This window comes from Caretta caretta, chromosome 2, assembly GCF_965140235.1.
Source record: "Caretta caretta isolate rCarCar2 chromosome 2, rCarCar1.hap1, whole genome shotgun sequence".
Classification (NCBI taxonomy): domain Eukaryota; kingdom Metazoa; phylum Chordata; order Testudines; family Cheloniidae; genus Caretta; species Caretta caretta.
The window spans coordinates 224,056,849-224,075,679 of NC_134207.1; the positions used below are offsets into that span (position 1 = coordinate 224,056,849).

General features: G+C 41.4%; 1 protein-coding gene across 6 annotated transcripts in view; it reads right to left on the bottom strand.

Annotated features, from left to right (window-relative positions):
* The window catches only part of VPS50 (VPS50 subunit of EARP/GARPII complex), a 198,629-nt gene extending 181,606 nt beyond the window's left edge, over window positions 1-17,023 (bottom strand). For 3 of the 6 annotated variants that reach the window (XM_048838156.2, XM_048838153.2, XM_048838152.2), the window contains exons 1-2: window positions 16,872-17,023; window positions 9,752-9,820 (exon numbers count right to left, since the gene is read on the bottom strand). In XM_048838156.2, coding sequence (XP_048694113.1) covers window positions 9,752-9,820; window positions 16,872-16,904 — 102 coding nt within the window. In that variant the 5' untranslated portion in view covers window positions 16,905-17,023. Of the gene's footprint in view, window positions 1-7,982; window positions 8,001-9,751; window positions 9,821-16,871 lie in introns of those variants that run through there. The other 3 variants (XM_048838154.2, XM_048838158.2, XM_048838160.2) reach the window with 3 other exon arrangements.
* Window positions 17,024-18,831: the final 1,808 nt, after the last annotated feature.

The following is an 18,831-nucleotide window of genomic DNA, read 5'->3' on the forward strand; positions in this document are numbered from 1 at the left end:
TAGGAGTTGATTAGAAAGTATGAGGCTACGTATTTCCATTAGCAAGACATGGCAGCATCCTCAGGATGACTGCCTCTTCCAGGAATCCACATTAGCAGTGATCTCAGACTTTTCCTATTTACATGCAATGTAAATTCCTATTTTCTGCAAACTGCATGGAAACTTTTTAAAGACACCATAACAGAGGCTCAATTTAAAAGTATTCCCTCAAATTAAAAAATATATCAAGAGAACCAAAAAAGTGCCACCAAGAGTAAACAACAAAGTAAAAGAAGCAGTGGGAGGCAAAAAGGCATCCTTTAAAAAAGTAGAAGTTAAATCCTAATGAGGAAAATAGAAAGGAGAATAAACTCTGGCAACTGAAGTATAAAAATATAATTCATCATCATCAATCCCATAACCGCATTGGTCATTGGGGCACCATCACTGATGAACAATCAATTGTCTCCACCCCTAACGATTGTGTGTCAGTGCTCGAGTCTCCGCGAAGTCCATTCCTGTTCACTCTTTTATGTTGTCAATCCATCACTTCTGCTGTCTACCTCTTCTTCTCTTCCCCTGTACTGCCCCTTGGAGGATGATCTTGCATAGGCCAAATGATCTTGTTACACGGCTGTACCATTTCAGCTTGCGCTTCTTCACGGTCGTCAAGAGGTCTTCATATGACCCAGCACATTGGGTGATGATGTTGCAGACCTCTTCATTAGTGACATGGTCGAAGTAGGAGATACCCAGTATTTTACGGAAGCATCTCATCTCTACCACCTGTATTTTCCATTCATGTTCTGCCGTAAGGGTCCACGTCTCGCAAGCATACAGAAAAATGGAGATGACCAATGCGTGCAGCAGTTTCAGTTTGGATTCCAGGGAGATGTTCTTATTCCTCCAAAGTGGCTTTAAGCTTTGACACTCCTGATGTTGTTTGTGCGGTTCTTGCACGAATTTCTGCCTTGGATCCTTCATTAGTGATGACTTCCCCCAAATATTGGAACTGTTTTACTGTTTCCAGCTCTTGTCCACTGACAGTGATATGTGAGCTGATCCCATCACATCTGTTTGTCATCAGCTTGGTTTTCTCTGCATTAATTTCCATGCCATATTTTGCGGAGGGTTTCATCCAATCATTTCACAAGGTTGGCAAGTTCATCTTCGCTGCCTCCCAGGCCATCAATGTCATCAGCGAACCAAAGATTTGAGATTGTTCACCCCCCAATGCTGACTGTGCATGTGTGATCTTCCAGGGCATCAGTTATCATGCGCTCCAAGTATATGTTGAACAGTGTGGGCAAAAGAAGGCAGCCTTGCTGGACCCCAGCAGTGGTGCAAAACCACTTTCCTATTGTGCCACTGACGAGAACTGCACTGCTGGCCTTGGCATACAGTTGTTTAATAGTAAGAATAAGCTTACGACCAATATTGTACTTCTTCATGGTTGCCCAGAGGGCTTCGTGCCATACTCTGTCAAACGCCTTCTTGAAGTCAACAAAGACATGGTAGATGTCCTGCTGGTGTTGTAAGTACTTCTCACATAGAACACAAAGGATGAAAATCTGTTCTGTGGTACTTCTTCCAGCATGAAAGCCAGCCTGTTCTTCAGCGATGATGTTGTCTGCTTGTGACTTCAATCTGTTCAATATGACTTTCAACATCATTTTGCTGGGACAGCTAATCAAGCATATGGTCCGGTAATTTTGACACAATTGCAGGTTGCCTTTCTTTGGCAGAATGACAATTAGTGACTGGATCCACCTGGCGGACCACTCACCACTCTGCCAGATCTTGTTGCATATCTATTACTATTTCTCCTCTGAATTTCATCAATTAGGCTGGGATGTTGTCAATACCTGTAGCCTTTCTGTTCTTGAGTGATTTCACAGCTGTCCCCACATAGTATTGGAAAGTCATCCTCCTCTGTTGAATCTGGGCTGTCTAAGACACTAGAATCTCCATTTGTCTGGTGGTTGTATATATTAGAGCATTAGTTTGTCTACCTATTGATGATGTCCCTTTCTTCGGTAAGACTATTCCCTTCTTTGTCTTGAATTGTGTTAGCTTTGGTCCATCTTTCCTTCGTCAGATCTTATGCAACCTGGACGGCTCGTTTTCTATTTTTATTATTGATACACTCTTCGATTTTAGAGCACTGTTTTTCAATCCATATCTCCTTGGCCACCTTCATTTCTTTCTTGATCTTTCTGCCAATTACGCTGTATTTATCAGCTCCCTCAGTGCTGTTCTTGTCTCTCAAGTTCTCTTCTAATGTCACACATTTGTAGTATTTCACTTGTGACCCATGGTTTTGCGTTCTTATGATGTCTCCCAAGGATGTCCATTGCTGCCTCATTCATTACAGCATTGAAATTGTTGGTCATTGCTTCTACGTCTTCCTCTAGAGTAAGCAGCGGGGCAAATTTTCCGCTGATCATTGCTTGGAATGACTCTGCAATGTTTCGGTCTCTGAGTCTTTCTAAGTCAAACTTGATTCTGGTGAACTTTGGCCTGATGATTTTCTTTAGACTTAGCATCACAAGGTCATGATCACTTCCAATATCAGTACCGGGGAAGATCCTTGGTTTAGCTCTGTTAATCCCAGAACAAAATCAGTTTTGCACCATGATGTAGCCGATCTGGCTGTGATGGAGACCATTAGGAAGGCAAAAAAAAGGAATTTGAAGAACAGCTAGCCAAAGACTCAAAAAGTAATAGCAAAAATGTTTTTAAGTACATCAGAAGCAGGAAGCCTGCCAAACAACCAGTGGGGCCACTGGATAATCGATATGCTAAAGGAGCATTCAAGGATGATAAGACCATTGCGGAGAAACTAAATGAATTCTTTGCATTAGTCTTCACGGCTGAGGACGTGAAGGAGATTCCCAAACCTGAGCCATTCTTTTTAGGTGACAAATCTGAGGAACTGTCCCAGATTGAGGTGTCATTAGAGGAGGTTTTGGAACAAATTGATAAATTAAAAACAGTAATAAGTCACCGGGACCAGATGGTATTCACGCAAGAGTTCTGAAGGAAATCAAATGTGAAATTGCAGAACTACTAACTGTGGTTCGTAACGTATCATTTAAATCGGCTTCTGTACCAAATGACTGGAGGATAGCTAATGCGACACCAATTTTTAAAAAGGGCTCCAGAGGTGATCCTGGCAATTACAGGCCAGTAAGCCTGAGTTCAGTACTGGGCAAATTAGTTGAAACTGTAGTAAAGAACAGAATTGTAAGACATATAGATGAACATAATTTATTGGGGAAGAGTCAACATGATTTTTATAAAGGGAAATCATGCCTCACCAATCTACTAGAATTCTTTCAGGGGGGTCAACAAGAATGTAGACAAGGGAGAATCCAGTGGATGTAGTGTACTTAGATTTTCAGAAACCCTTTGACAAGGTCCCTCACCAAAGGCTCTTAAGCAAAGTAAGCTGTCATGGGATAGAAGGGAAGGTCCTCTCAGTGATCAGTAACTGATTAAAAGATAGGAAACAAAGAGTAGGAATAAATGGTCAGTTTTCAGATTGGAGAGAGGTAAATAGTGGTGTTCCCCAAGGGTCTGTACGGAGACCAGTCCTATTCAACATATTCATAAATGATCTGGGAAAAGGGGTTAACAGTGAAGTGGCAAAATTTGCAGATAATACAACAGTATTCAAGATAGTTAAGTCCCAAGCAGACTGCTAAGAGCTACAAAGGGATCTCACAAAACTGGGTGACTGGGCAACAAAATGGTAGATGAAGTTCAATGCAGTTAAATGCAAAGCAATGCACATTGGAAAACATAATCCCAAATATACATATAAAATGATGGGGTCTAAATTAGCTGTTACCACTCAAGGAAGATCTTGGAGTCATTTTGCACAGTTCTCTGAAAACATCCACTCAGTGTGCAGCAGCAGTCAAAAAAGCTAACAGAATGTTGGGAATCATTAAGAAAAGGAGAGATAATAAGACAGAAAATATATTGCAGCTATATAAATCCATGGTACACCCACATCTTGAATACTGCGTGCAGATGTGGTCCCGCCCATCTCAAAGGAGATATATTGGAAGAGGTTCAGAAAAGGACAACAAAAATTATTAGGGGCATGGATCAGCTTCCAATCTCTCCTCATACATGACTCTTCAGCTTGGAAAAGAAACAACTAAGGGGGAATATGATGGAGGTCTATAAAATCATGACTGGTGTGGAGAAAGTAAATAAGGAAGTGTTATTTACTCCCTCTCATAACACAAGAACTAGGGGTCACCAAATTAAATTAATAGGCAGCAGGTTTAAACTAATAAAAGGAAGTATTTCTTCACACAACACACAGTCACCTGTGGACCTCTTTGACAGAGGCCGTCACAACATCCAAGACTATGACAGGATTCAAAAAAAGAACTAGATAAATTTATGAAGGATAGCTCCATCAATGGCGATTAGCCAGGATGAGCAGGAATGGTGTCACTAGCCTCTGTTTGCCAGAAGCCACAGGGGATGGATTGCTTGATGGTTGCTGTTCTGTTCATTTCCTCTGCGGCACCTGGCATTGGTCACTGTCGGAAGACAAGATACTGCGCTAGATGAACCTTTGGTCCGACCCAGTATGGCCGTTCTTATGTTACCACACCACGTACTTAACCAGTGTCCATGTTTCTATATTTGACTGAAGATGGCATTAAAGTTCAGCATTACAGCATGAGTTAGAGGTTAGCATGTGTATTGTGTGTCTTTGTATGCTGGAAATGGATGGAAATTTTCTGTCTGAGTTGCAGAGTCTGTTAGTTCAATTGATTAATATAAAATAATGCTGACTGAAATATGATGGTTGTGTGTGTTCCATAAGATACCCTTAACAGAATATTTTCTTTGTTTTGTTTTTAAAACAAGGATTGGCATGGGAGGAGTTGTTATTTAAGTAATCTTAATTGGAAACCAAAGCAGTCTGCAGACCAACAGTTTCTGAAAACCAAGACCAGAGAACTTTTCTGTCCTTCATATCAGCAAGGACACAATCTAACTTCAATGTATTCCTCCCCTTCATGTTCTCTACATCCTATTTAAACCTATTTAAAATTAAATTTGAAACTGATAACCCATGTTAAGCGCTAAACTTATTATAAATCTATTAAAATAATTTAAATTAAATACACAAAATATTTAGTATATATTTGCTGCCAAGTTTTACAGAAAAAGCCAAACAACTTAACTGATGGAAGTCACTGGCTGAGCACCTGGAACCAAAGCTTGTTGAAAAAGCTAAACTGTCTTTTCAGAGAAGTAACCTTTTCTGCAGATGCAGAGCAAATACCTGCTTCATTTCAGTTTATTCAAATAAGTTAGTTCAATGACTCGGTCATTCAAAGTTAAGAAACCAATTAGCAGCTGAAAAAGCAGGAAAGCTTGTTTTCCCTTCTAATCTATGAATAAAAAGTAGATCTACTAGTGCTAAAATCTTGAAGGATGTGGTGATCAGAAAGTTTAATTTACTACCTATAGATAACGTTTCCTTTGTTTAATAAAATGAGCTTTTAATGAAAAACATGTTTCAAACAACTTTTTTTCTTATGTTTCCAGCACACTTAAGGAAGGTTTCTTTAACAAAAAAACCCCCAAAAAAACAAAAAACATGCTTTTTTTGTGCATTTTAGTTGAATTTGAATTTCCATCCAAATAGAGCTGAACACCAATCACAAATAAATTAACCATCTAGTAAATAAGAAATGCATAATGAATCATTTTCTAACATAATAAAAATGTAAAAAAATTAAGATTCTGCATATATGTAAGTTAAGCAGTATAACTGCTTAAATAAATATGACTAAATATAATGTAGACCCCAGGTTAGCAAAAGGAATCAAATTTAATGTAAAGGATATATAGAGTTGCAAACCAACATGTTTTAATAGTTACCAATGATGAAACTCAACCTTCCTTTAGGAAAATAACCAAAAAGTATAAATGGAAAACATAAGAACATAAGAATGGCCATACTGGGTCAGACCAAAAGGTCCATCCAGCCCAGTATCCTGTCTGCCAACAGTAGCCAATGCCAGGTGCCCCAGAGGGAGTGAACCTAGCAGGTAATGATCAAGTGATCTCTCTCATGCCATCCATCTCCACCCTCTGACGAACAGAGGCTAGGGACACCATTCCTTACCCATCCTGGCTAATAGCCATTAATGGACTTAACTGGATAAATTCATGGAGGTTTTCTTTTAAACCCTGTTATAGTCCTAGTCTTCCTCAGGCAAGGAGTTCCACAGGTTGACTGTGCGCTGTGTGAAGAAGAACTTCCTTTTATTTGTTTTAAACCTGCTGCCCATTAATTTCATTTGGTGGCCTCTAGTTCTTATATTATGGGAACAAATAAATAACTTTTCCTTATTCGCTTTCCCCACACCACTCATGATTTTATATAACTATCATATCCCCCCTTAGTCTCCTCTTTTCCAAACTGAAAAGTCCTAGCCTCTTTAATCTCTCCTCAGATAGGACCCGTTCCAAACCCCTAATCATTTTAGTTGCCCTTCTCTGAACCTTTTCTAATGCTAGTATATCTTTTTTGAGATGAGGAGTCCGCATCTGTACGCAGTATTCAAGATGTGGCCATACTATGGACTTATATAAGGGCAATAAGATATTCTCCATCTTATTCTCTACCCCTTTTTTAATGATTCCTAACATCCTGTTCGCTTTTTTGACCGCCGCTGCACACTGCGTGGACGTCTTCAGAGAACGATCCACAATGACTCCAAGATCTCTTTCCTGATTAGTTGTAGTTAAATTAGCCCCCATTATATTGTATGTATAGTTGGGGTTATTTTTTCCAATATGAGCTTTTCCAACATAACAGTTTAAAATCAAGGTTACCTGCTTAGTGATTTAAATCACTGATTTAAAACAATACACCCTAGGATTATCTATGAACAGCATATGTTCCTTCCTGTGATTCATGAAGGCTTCATGTTCTTCCAGTTTGGGCATCTTCCAATGTCATTAATACAGTTTTTGAAATAGGAGCCAGTACCAATATTTGGTTTAGCACAATTTAGAAGTGCCACCCTGAATACAGAAGTATTCTCATATAATAAGAGCAATACCATACATGTGTTGTATTTGGTTGGGACATTTTGTTATTCCAGATATCTAGGTTTAGGGCAAGTACATTTTATTTGAGCATGTGCAGGAAGTAATAAGCTTTGCAAGTTCCCCCTTGGGATTTTTCCTACTGTTTTAAGAAATTAAAGTTTATTTTTTCTGATTTTTTCTTTATCTTCTGGTAAAAAGAGTGCATGTTTGTGTACAATTTTGTATATCTTTATAAAATAATAAATGTTAAGAGGATTTAGTTTATTTCCAGCCCAGCTGCTTGATCCTACAATTATATCATAATCCTGTTTGTGACATCAGTATGCTGCAGAGACAACAAATGCACTATCAGTCCCAAACACATGCATATGCCAAGAGGTACAGGATAGCCAATCAGACAGGAACTCCGGGGGGGGGGGGGGGGGGAATCCAAAACTTTGACCAACTGAACTCTCTTACTTTTACTGCTCTCCATTACTGTCATTCACATTGTAATTGCTTTGGCCTTGATTCTTTGCCAAACAGGAAACCAGAATCTACGCTTCCAGAAAAGCAGGAATGTTAACCCCATGTTTCATCTAGTCTGGGGGTGGGGTTCTATATCTTTCTGCTATGACAATTATAAAACTTTTCCTTAAAAACAAAAATGTGAACCCATAAAGCTGCTACATGAGACTGCTTAGAGCCCACACCTAGGAATTGTGCCAGATATAGCATAGCTGGTCAAGAGAATCTGATAATAAATTCAGATTTTAACTTGTTCCTCATTTATCTGACAGCCTCAATAAAACCTCATACACAATCTTGGGTCGGAAAGGATTACAGCAATCTATTTAAGAAGCTATTTTGTAAGTATCACTGACTTTAAAACATAACCATAACAAGTCATTTAGAAAGTCCCTCACCTGAAGATATTAATAGAACGGTTTTGTTGGAAGAAGAGACATTTTTCAAAGTTTTACACTAGCAACACAGGAAAGACCAACAGCTTTATTTTCAGAGGTGCTGAGCATCACAATCACTATGATTTCTAGGGAAGTTGCAGGTATTTAGCATCTCTGAAAAAATCAAGTCACACATTTTAACAATAATGCAAATAAAGTCTGTTAGTCAATTTGAGTGCAGAATGCCCATTAACTTTGATGGGATTCTGCTCATAGAAGAGTTGCAGAATCAGGCCCCACTGGGTATGATAGTGAAGGATTGTCACGTTTACTTACTTCACTGTAAATGCCTGAGCTAAAACACTAGATAATTAAAATTAGCTTGTTTTGCCATTGTGAATGTTTCAAGACATAATTACCATACTGAAGTATAATAGCTTTTTGTGTGTGTGTGTGTAACAAAAACACAAGATAAAAGTAGCCCAGAGGTAATTGTTAGCTGAAAATACTGACTTGGCAAAAAAAGACTATTTTCAATTTGACACCTCAAAACTGTAACTTAGTGGGTAGTAGGAATTTGTATAATTATGAATTGGACCAAGGAGGTGAGACAGTACTCTTGAGGTCACTGGGAATGTAATGTACATACTCCTTGGAATTAATGCCTGCATACCACTAGAACATAAGTTATGCATCAGTTCAGATGTTATGAAAAGACACTAAAGATAGGAGGTATTACATTTTATTTCTTTTGGGAATATTTTTATTTTATATGATTGATTTTCTCATTTCCCTCAACACAAGCAGTGCATTATAAAAGGTACTTTTGTGTATAGAATCATAGAATATCAGGCTTGGAAGGGACCTCAGGAGGTCATCTAGTTGAACCCCCTGCTCAAAGCAGGACCAATCCCCAATTTTTATTTTTTCCCAGCTCCCTAAATGGCCCCCTCAAGGAATGAACCCACAACCCTGGGTTTAGCAGGCCAATGCTCAAACCACTGAGCGACCCCTCCCCACCTTCAGAAGCTGAAGACAGTACCTTTTATAACTCATAGGTTAAAGCCAAAATGACTGAGCTATGACATCATTTACAATAGATCATGCGTGGTTCAAGCACATTAGTAAAATCAATGGGGCAATGGACACAGCAAATCTTGCAACCAACACTTGGAAGATGTATTGAGAATTAAGCCCCACCTTTTCGCATGATTGTCATGACAGCAGCATGTTTTCTGTATTTATCAGCAACTGACATTACCTGAGCAGTGAGACAGAGCAATTTGCTTTTCTGGGATCATTATATACCTCTAGTAATTGTGAAGCATAAGGTAGAAAGCCACTTATCTGTTGACATAACTGCAAGATATTATGATTAAAAATCTCCAACTATGAGGAATATACTTATGCTAACAAACCGATAAAGAGGCTGGACACGGAGGGCAGAGGTGCATGCTGTACCTTTCAATGGGGAGAGAGTATGGCTTTTGTAAATTTTAGTCTCATAGGAAGAAAAATTGGAATTAAGAGCAGAAAACAATATAAGAATTGTTGAGTTCCATGAAAGCCCATCTTAATTTTGACTCAGTGCACATTCTCACTCCCTGGATACTAGACCTGTTGCAGAACTCACTCATTCCGCTTGTGGAAAAGAAAACAGCAAAAACTTCTCCAACACAAACATGTCCCAAATAGATGGGAAAAAGAAAAGAGTTGCCTACTATGTTTAAGAACAAAAAACCAGAAACATTAAAACAAACAAGAACCAAAAGAATATCTATGGGTCACACCTTGCTAGGAATCCGAAAATTCTCAACGGGACTGAGGTCATGAACGTTCTCCTGTGGACTTTTGAGACCCTTAAAAAAGAAATGGAACAGTTAGTTAAGCTAGTCAATTCTGTACATCTTGCAACTAAACCATGTTAAGATCTTATCTGCAGGAAAAAAATGTATATACAGTAGCTTTAATAAACATGATTCATGTCAAATATTTCAGTGGGTCTAATAACATGGGTAATTTATTCAAAGTATTTGCAGGTTTGGGACCAGAGCCTGCACCACATCAGTAAAATTCATGAACAAAGAGATTAGCATTTCTTTACAATTAATACTTACTTTCTATTGTACCATCTTGTCAACTCCCACATCTGTTATTCAGTGTTTAAAAGGCAAATGTAACTCAAAACATAATGTACCCTATTCTGCTAGTTTGATGAGTTAATGGCATCAAAAAGCTTTAATTCAAATTAAGTGCCACCTCCTTTGTAGCATAATTGTCATTTCTGTATAATGCAACACTTAACTATTTACCACATAAAACTGTTAAACTTTTCCCTTTATATTTATTAGCAGAGGAAAAAACAGTACACTCCAAATTTTAGCAATTATGTAATAATTGTTTCTTTCAAAGAATTTTAATCATGGAAACAGATAATGTTCTTATGATGGCAAGATTTGATATAGGATACAGGCTGTATCATCCAGCCAACTAATACATAAAAGTTTACTGAATGTTAAGCATGTTAATAATTTTAAAATGTGACAATCTAAAAGGCACACTGATGGCACGTATCTGTTCCCAATGTGTCTTCTGAATCAGGCCTGGTTAACTTACTGACAAAAAACTAGCTTTTAATACTATCAGAAACACAGAGGCAACATGGAGGCAGAAAAGCAAATCACATTCTGTTATTCTACATGTATAAATTCTATCAGTGCATGCACATGATTGAGAGCAAGGAACTCCGAAGTTTTAAACATGGCTCTGACACCAGCTGCCTCTGAGGCCTCAGCCAAGTCACATAGGGCTCAAGTTTCAGACATACTTATCCCCCAAAACTCTCATTGACTTGTACTAGAGATATGAGTCCTGAGACTCTCTGAAAGTCAGGCATTTAATGTCTGCGCTTCAGTTTTTCCATCTGTTAAAGGAGGACTTTGTGAAGTTCTTTGAGACCCTCAAATTAAAAGCATTGTATAAATGCTAGGTAATATTACATAAGCATTGTTCAGCATTATTAGAAATTAAGTACGAGTTTGCAACGAGAAAAATTTCATTTTCATTTAAAGCGAACAAATTTGAGACTGATGAAGTCTCTGACAGGGAGTAAACAGATGATTTTTGCTAAGGGCATCATTTTTTCTACTCACTATATTTTTTTAATGTTTCACCTTCCAGGTTGAAAAAACATCACTTTTTGCAGGTTTACTTGTCTGATTTTATTATGAACTTTGGAAACCCAAACACATTCTCCACCTCAATTGCCCTCACCAACCAAAAGAATTCACCACCTCAATCAGGCCAAGACTCAAAATATCAAGCAATTCAAAGTGGTAGCTGAAAAATAAGAAATTCAGATATCCGTTTTACCCCATCGTTATTTTTAGCAGTGTTTACAGTGTATAACAGTGGTTCTCAACCAGGGATCCCAAGCCCACTGGAGGGCCACAAGCTGGTTTCAGGGGGTCCGCCCAGCAGGGACGGCATTAGACTTGCTGGGGCCCAGGAAAAAAGATGAAGCCTGGCTGTACGGGACCGAAACCTGGGGCCCCAAGCCATGACATGTGGGGCTGACTCCAAAGCCTGAGTAACTAAGCTTTTTAGGGCCCCCGTGGCATGGGGCCCCCAGCAATTGCCCTAATTGCTACCACTTAATGCTGGCCATGGCTTTTATACGCAGAAAAACAGTTGTTGTGTCACAGGTGGGCTGTGGAGTTTTTATAGCATGTTGTGGGGGCCTCAGAAAGAAAAAGGTTGAGAGCCCTGGCACATGACACCATTAGGAAGTTCTTATTGAATGTTAAATGAACCCCAAGCTTTCCCAAAGATTTAAAAGTGGTATTGAGTACATGAGGGGTGCCCGACCTATGGGATAGCTCAGTGGTTTGAGCTTTGGCCTGCTAAACCCAGGGTTGTGAGTTCAATCCTTGAGGGGGCCATTTAGGGATATCGGGCAAAAATTGGGGATTGGTCCTGCTTTGAGCAGGGGGTTGGACTAGATCATAGAATATCAGGGTTGGAAGGGACCTCGGGAGGTCATCTAATCCAACCCCCTGCTCAAAGCAGGACCAATCCCCAATTAAATCATCCCAGCCAGGGCTTGGTCAAGCCTGACCGTAAAAAATTCTAAGGAAGGAGATTCCACTACCTCCCTAGGTAACACACTCCAGTGTTTCACCACCCTCCTAGTGAAAAAGTTTTTCCTAATATCCAACCTAAATCTCCCCCACTGCAACTTGAGACCATTACTCCTTGTTCTGTCATCTGCTACCACTGAGAACGGTCTAGAGCCATCCTCTTTGGAACCCCCTTTCAGGTAGTTGAAAGCAGCTATCAAATCCCCCCTCATTCTTCTCTTCCGTAGACTAAACATCCCCAGTTCCCTCAGCCTCTCCTCATAACTCATGTGTTCCAGTCCCCTAATCATTTTTGTTGCCCTCCGCTGGACTCTTTCCAATTTTTCCAAATCGTTCTTCTAGTGTGGGGCCCAAAACTGGACACAGTACTCCAGATGAGGCCTCACCAGTGTCGAATAGAGGGGAACGATCACGTCCCTCGATCTGCTGGCAATGCCCCTACTTATACACCCCAAAATGCCATTGGCCTTCTTGGCAACAAGGGCACACTGTTGACTCATATCCAACTTCTCGTCCTTTGTAACCCCTAGGTCCTTTTCTGCAGAACTGCTGCCTAGCCATTCGGTCCCTACTCTGTAGCAGTGCATGGGATTCTTCCGTCCTAAGTGCAGGACTCTGCACTTGTCCTTGTTGAACCTCATCAGATTTCTTTTGGCCCAATCCTCATATTTGTCTAAGTCCCTCTGTATCCTATCCCTACCCTCCAGCGAATCTACCTCTCCTCCCAGTTTAGTGTCATCTGCAAACTTGCTGAGGATGCAATCCACACCATCCTCCAGATCATTTATGAAGATATTGAACAAAACCGGCCCCAGGACCGACCCTTGGGGCACTCCACTTGATACCGGCTGCCAACTAGACATGGAGCCATTGATCACTACCCACTGAGCCCGACAGTCTAGCCAGCTTTCTATCCACCTTATAGTCCACTCATCCAGCCCATACTTCTTTAACTTGCTGGCAAGAATACTGTGGGAGACAGTGTCAAAAGCTTTGCTAAAGTCAAGGAACAACACGTCCACTGCTTTCCCTTCATCCACAGAGCCAGTTCTCTCATCATAGAAGGCAATTAGATTAGTCAGGCATGACTTGCCCTTGGTGAATCCATGCTGACTGTTCCTGATCACTTTCCTCTCCTCTAAGTGCTTCAGAATTGATTCCTTGAGGACCTGCTCCATGATTTTTCCAGGGACTGAGGTGAGGCTGACTGGCCTGTAGTTCCCAGGATCCTCCTTCTTCCCTTTTTTAAAGATGGGCACTACATTAGCCTTTTTCCAGTCGTCCGGGACTTCTCCCGCTCACCATGAGTTTTCAAAGATAATGGCCAATGGCTCTGCAATCACATCCACCAACTCCTTTAGCATTCTCGGATGCAACACATCCAGACTTGTGCACGTCCAGCTTTTCTAAATAGTCCCGAACCACTTCTTTCTCCTCAGAGGGCTGGTCACCTCCTCCCCATGCTGTGTTGCCCAGTGCAGTAGTCTGGGAGCTGACCTTGTTCGTGAAGACAGAGGCAAAAAAAGCATTGAGTACATTAGCTTTTTCCACATCCTCTGTCACTAGGTTGCCTCCCTCATTCAGTAAGGGGCCCACACTTTCCTTGACTTTCTTCTTGTTGCTAACATACCTGAAGAAACCCTTCTTGTTACTCTTAACATCTCTTGCTAGCTGCAACTCCAGGTGTGATTTGGCCTTCCTGATTTCGCTCCTGCATGCCCAAGCAATATTTTTACACTCATCCCTGGTCATTTGTCCAGTCTTCCACTTCTTGTAAGCTTCTTTTTTGTATTTAAGATCAGCAAGGATTTCACTGTTAAGCCAAGCTGGTCGCCTGCCATATTTACCATTCTTTCTACACATTGGGATGGTTTGTCCCTGTAACCTCAAGAAGGATTCTTTAAAATACAGCCAGCTCTCCTGGACTCCTTTTCCCCTCGTGTTATTCTCCCAGGGGATCTTGCCCATCAGTTCCCTGAGGGGGTCAAAGTCTGCTTTTCTCAAGTCCAGGGTCCGTATTCTGTTGCTTTCCTTTCTTCCTTGTGTCAGGATCCTGAACTCAACCATCTCATGGTCACTAGCTCCCAGGTTCTCATCCACTTTTGCTTCCCCTACTAATTCTTCCCGGTTTGTGAGCAGCAGGTCAAGAATGACCTCCTGAGGTCCCTTCCAACCCTGATATTCTATTCTTCCATTCTTTTTGGGGGAGGGATAGCTCAGTGGTTTGAGCATTGGCCTTCTAAACCCAGGGTTGTGAGTTCAATCCTTGAGGGGGCCATTTAGGGATCTGGGGCAAAAATTGGGGATTGGTCTTGCTTTGAGCAGGGGGTTGGACTAGATGACCTTCTGAGGTTCCTTCCAACTCTGATATTCTGTGTGATTCTATGGCCCACAGGCCATACACAGCCCACCAGCGCCTTTCATAAGGCCTGCAGCCTACTTCAACACAATATACCAACGGCCAATTTATTAGCATTTTGTCATGTTTACATCATTTTAGTTTATACAAATGTGTAAACAGACAATACTGTACATGGAAACAACCTATCTAAATACATATGAAACAAGCTGAACTTAAAATATAAAATCAATACAATCAATAAAAGGTGAGTTTAAATCTTATTAAAATATGTATCATCTGTTTGGCCCACTCAAGGTTGTGCTTAGGTTTCTATGGCCCACCTGTGTAATAAGGTTGGGCACCACTGGATCACATCATTCCTGGCCCCAGGACTAAGAATTTTAAAATAATTCTGAAATTAAACTTTCCCACACTGGACTAATATTCCACCCACTCCAACACTGAATATTTTTTGTAGCATTATTTCATATTCTCACCATTCTTAATGTATATTTTTAAAAAAGTTCCCTTGCATTGCTTTTGACATCAAATCATTTTCTAAGTCTTCTTGCTTTCACTTAGTTACTGAACAACTCTGGACCCCGTATGTGAGTAGCCCATGTAGGAGGAGCCCATGCCGTTAATTTCGAGAGAATTTAAACTTTATGGGGAGTTTCTTGCTTATACATTTAGAAGACAATTCATGCGCTGAAGGTTAATTCATTGCAGTCTTCCTGAGTTTGCACACAAACAGCTTCAGCTTCTCTATGGCCACCCCAAAGCATCTCCTAAGCAGCAACAGACTGAAATCAACAAGACTGATTTTTTACATCTCTAGTATTGAGAACCCTGACAATAGTTACATATGTCAGTTTCACTCTGCTACTACTAAAAGCTAGGACTAGATAAAGGCAAAGAAGCTAGCCACAGAAAAGGACTGGAGAAAAATGGAGCTGGGAGAAGGAATGCAGAAGGGAGAGCCTCCCCTAAACTGACAGTAGCCTGGTGCTGGAACAGAATAAGAGAGGACTCCACCACCTCATTCACAGCAATGAGCTGGATTGCATGTGGGGTGATGGACAGGAAACTCTCAGCAGGAAAGAGACTTCAAATTGATCAGATGCCTCCTAGCAGGGTGATATACTATGGAGCCCTCAAGCAGCAATAATGACTCCAGTAGAATCCAGCATCCACACCATTCCCAGTATCTAGGTGAATGAGGGGAGCTGGGTTTCTCACCAGAACATTACTTCTGGGGTTTGAAAAATGTCCCAGATACTTACTGGATGCTGTCTCCAGTACAGCTTTGAGAAACTGGAACTACAAGCCTGAATATAATACCGCCCTTCCCCCTTCTAATCTTCTACAGTTCACAGAGTTTGACATTTAGTTAACTAGAACCCTTTGGCTTTTTGTGACAGACCATATTTTTTAAATTTGTTAGGCACACAGATAAAGTTAAGCACACAGGTAAAAGTGGCCTAATTTCCAGAGATCAATGGGAGGATACCTGACTTAAATATCAATTTTAAAAAAACAGACCTTTGAACAAGCAGACTATAATGTGCATTAGACTGTCTGAACTATAAAGATAATCAATAGAAAGTAGAGAGAGGTAACAAAGACTCAAAATATTGGAACAGGTTTTCAAGTGCTTATCAAGAGTTGTTTAAATGTGCTCTAATATAAATGTTTCCAATGCTACTTCAAAATCCTGCCATAACTCCCCTCCCCCCTCTTTTTTTTTGAACACTTACAGTCACTAAAAAACAAAACCACATTACAAGGAAAAGTTTTAAGGTAAAACTGCACTAGAGCAAGGGAACTCGAAGGACACCTTGTGATCTGTACCATAAAAAAGGAACAAATAATAGGACAGAATAAACCATTTAATATTTTGAAAATTATTTGGGGTTCAAAGTGCAAATAAAAGCAAAAATTGGGTACCTCTGAGGCACATTACATCTCCTCTCTTCCCAAGTGCCACCGCAACTCATCCTTTTTCCAGCACCCCACTTTAGCCCCAATATAATACACACTGGTGTTCCTCGTTCAGACACCGTGGGCCTCTATACTCTCGGATACGCACATGTGGCAATCCCCATGCAGAGACTGGGGGCACCACTTCCTCAGCCCAGCGCGCGCGTACGCACACACACTCCCAGTCACCCTAAAGCCTCATCCCACCCCCACTACCCCATAGAAGGGCCGCGATCCCTCTTTGCAACACTCCCATACCGTTCCCTGAGGAGCGACGTCTGACCGCCCCCCAGCTCAGCCCCGCAATCCCTGCCCACGTAAGGAACTGCGCCCCTCCACAGACACACGGCCCCCAACTGGGCCCTTTCTTATCCCCCCCCGGATCTGAGTCTCACACGCCTCCCCCGCTCCGCCCCTATGCCCCTCACACTCCGCCCCGTTCCCCCTTACCTGGCGGGTCATCAGTGACTTGATTTTCTGCATGTCCGCACCGCTTCGCGCAGCTCAGGCCCGCGGGCCGGCTGCGCTCACAAACCCCCGTCACCCGTAGGCGAAAGCCCCATCTGACACTAGGAAGCCATATTGCTCATCACGTGACAGGTCTGCCTGCTGCCTGGTGCATTCTGGGATTGGTAGTCCTTCGTCCGCGCCATCACCCTTCATGGTGCTGGGGACGAGCGGCTTTAGGGAACTACAATCCCCATCGGCGGATCCAGCCCCGCCGGTCCTGCCCATCCCACACGGCCAAAGCTGTCCCCTCGGTGTAACACAGGTAATCATAGAGAGGAAGGGACTCGTTGCGTAGAGAGCCTCTTACAGGGAGGATTCACTGCCCCCTGCTGGCTGAGCTGCCGCATTCAATCAAGCGGCCGGCCCTCCATTAGCCAAGGGGCCCTCGCACCCACCTGCCCCTTGGGGAGTCTCCAGGGCTCAGTTTTCCTGAGCCTCAGAGACGCAGGGTGGGGCAGGGGAAGGAGGAACATGCAGTCGGAGCTGTCGAGTCTTTTTGTTTTGGAGGGAAGAGGCTCTGTGAATGGGGATGGTGCCCAAAGGCTGCATTGGCGCAGTAGAGAAGGGAGAGAGAGGTACAAACAGTAGTGCAAGTAGGGTGGTGCTCTCCAATATGTATTGGGCTGTTAAATTGGTCAGGAGCCCTCAAGGGGAGGCGGGGGGGTGACGCCTAGGGAGCAGAAGGTGTTTAAACACCGTTTTTTATTCTGTTTCTCCCCATTGGTCTGAATTATCCAGGACATTCATACTGCATCACATCAAGTCCAAATCATTAGAGGAATGCCTCTGCTTGCACTGACCAGAGGATGTTTGGATTCTGATGTCAGCCCAGTTCTGCAGCCTGATAGTTATCAGGTGTTGTCTCCAGTGTCCACAGAATTCTTCTTTGCAGCCAAACTAGTCTAACAGACTCCTGAAACTCTTACTATTTGCATGTCTATGGACCACTTTTGTGTTAAGAGTTTCAGGAGTCTGTTTTGTTCCTATAAAGGAAGTTGAATCTCCCATTGAAATGCAATGTTTGGGTATAATGCCATAATGCAATTTAGGATACAGTTCTATTTAAAATTTGTCTTTTAATAAGTTATACACATATGCTGAAATGGCTCCTCACCCAACTCCCATATTTCATATAAACAGACTGAAATACTACATATTTTTGGGAAAAGTGAGTAGTTAAGCATGTTGATGTTTGTATATATAAACATCCATTTCATCACTGTACTGGAAAATATAGCTGAACTTAATTTTCTATGAAATTAGAAGAAAGTTTAACAGCCCCAATTGTTTTCTGTGTTAATCGGTGTGAACCTGAAAAAATTGTATGCCTTCTAAGAGAAAAGAATCAGTCCACGCTTACTGAAAAAAAAATTCCTTCCAGCTGGTGTTCAGAAGAGTGCTACAAGACACATACATAACCTCATGAGCAGAGGGCGGAGAGGATTCCCTCCCACATTATGACCAGCAAAAAAATAATAAATAATAATAAAATCTCAAAGAGGCAGAGGTTCACAGATTTGCAAACCTAAAAACCTGTGTTATGCTTTAAACCACCTCAGCACATAAGGTTTATGAACATTAAAAAGTTAAAAGAAAAGGAGTACTTGTGGCACCTTAGAGACTAACCAATTTATTTGAGGATGAAGTGAGCTGTAGCTCACGAAAGCTCATGCTCAAATAAATTGGTTAGTCTCTAAGGTGCCACAAGTACTCCTTTTCTTTTTGCGAATACAGACTAACACGGCTGTTCCTCTGAAACCTGTCATTAAAAAGTTAACTGCTAAGGAACACTGAAGCCCATTAACCTGAATGTGTGCCAGCCAGTATGCCCTCAATGACTAAAGGTGCAGTCACACCTGAACAGTTAAAAATTAACCTTTCCCTTTTAAGATAAATGGAG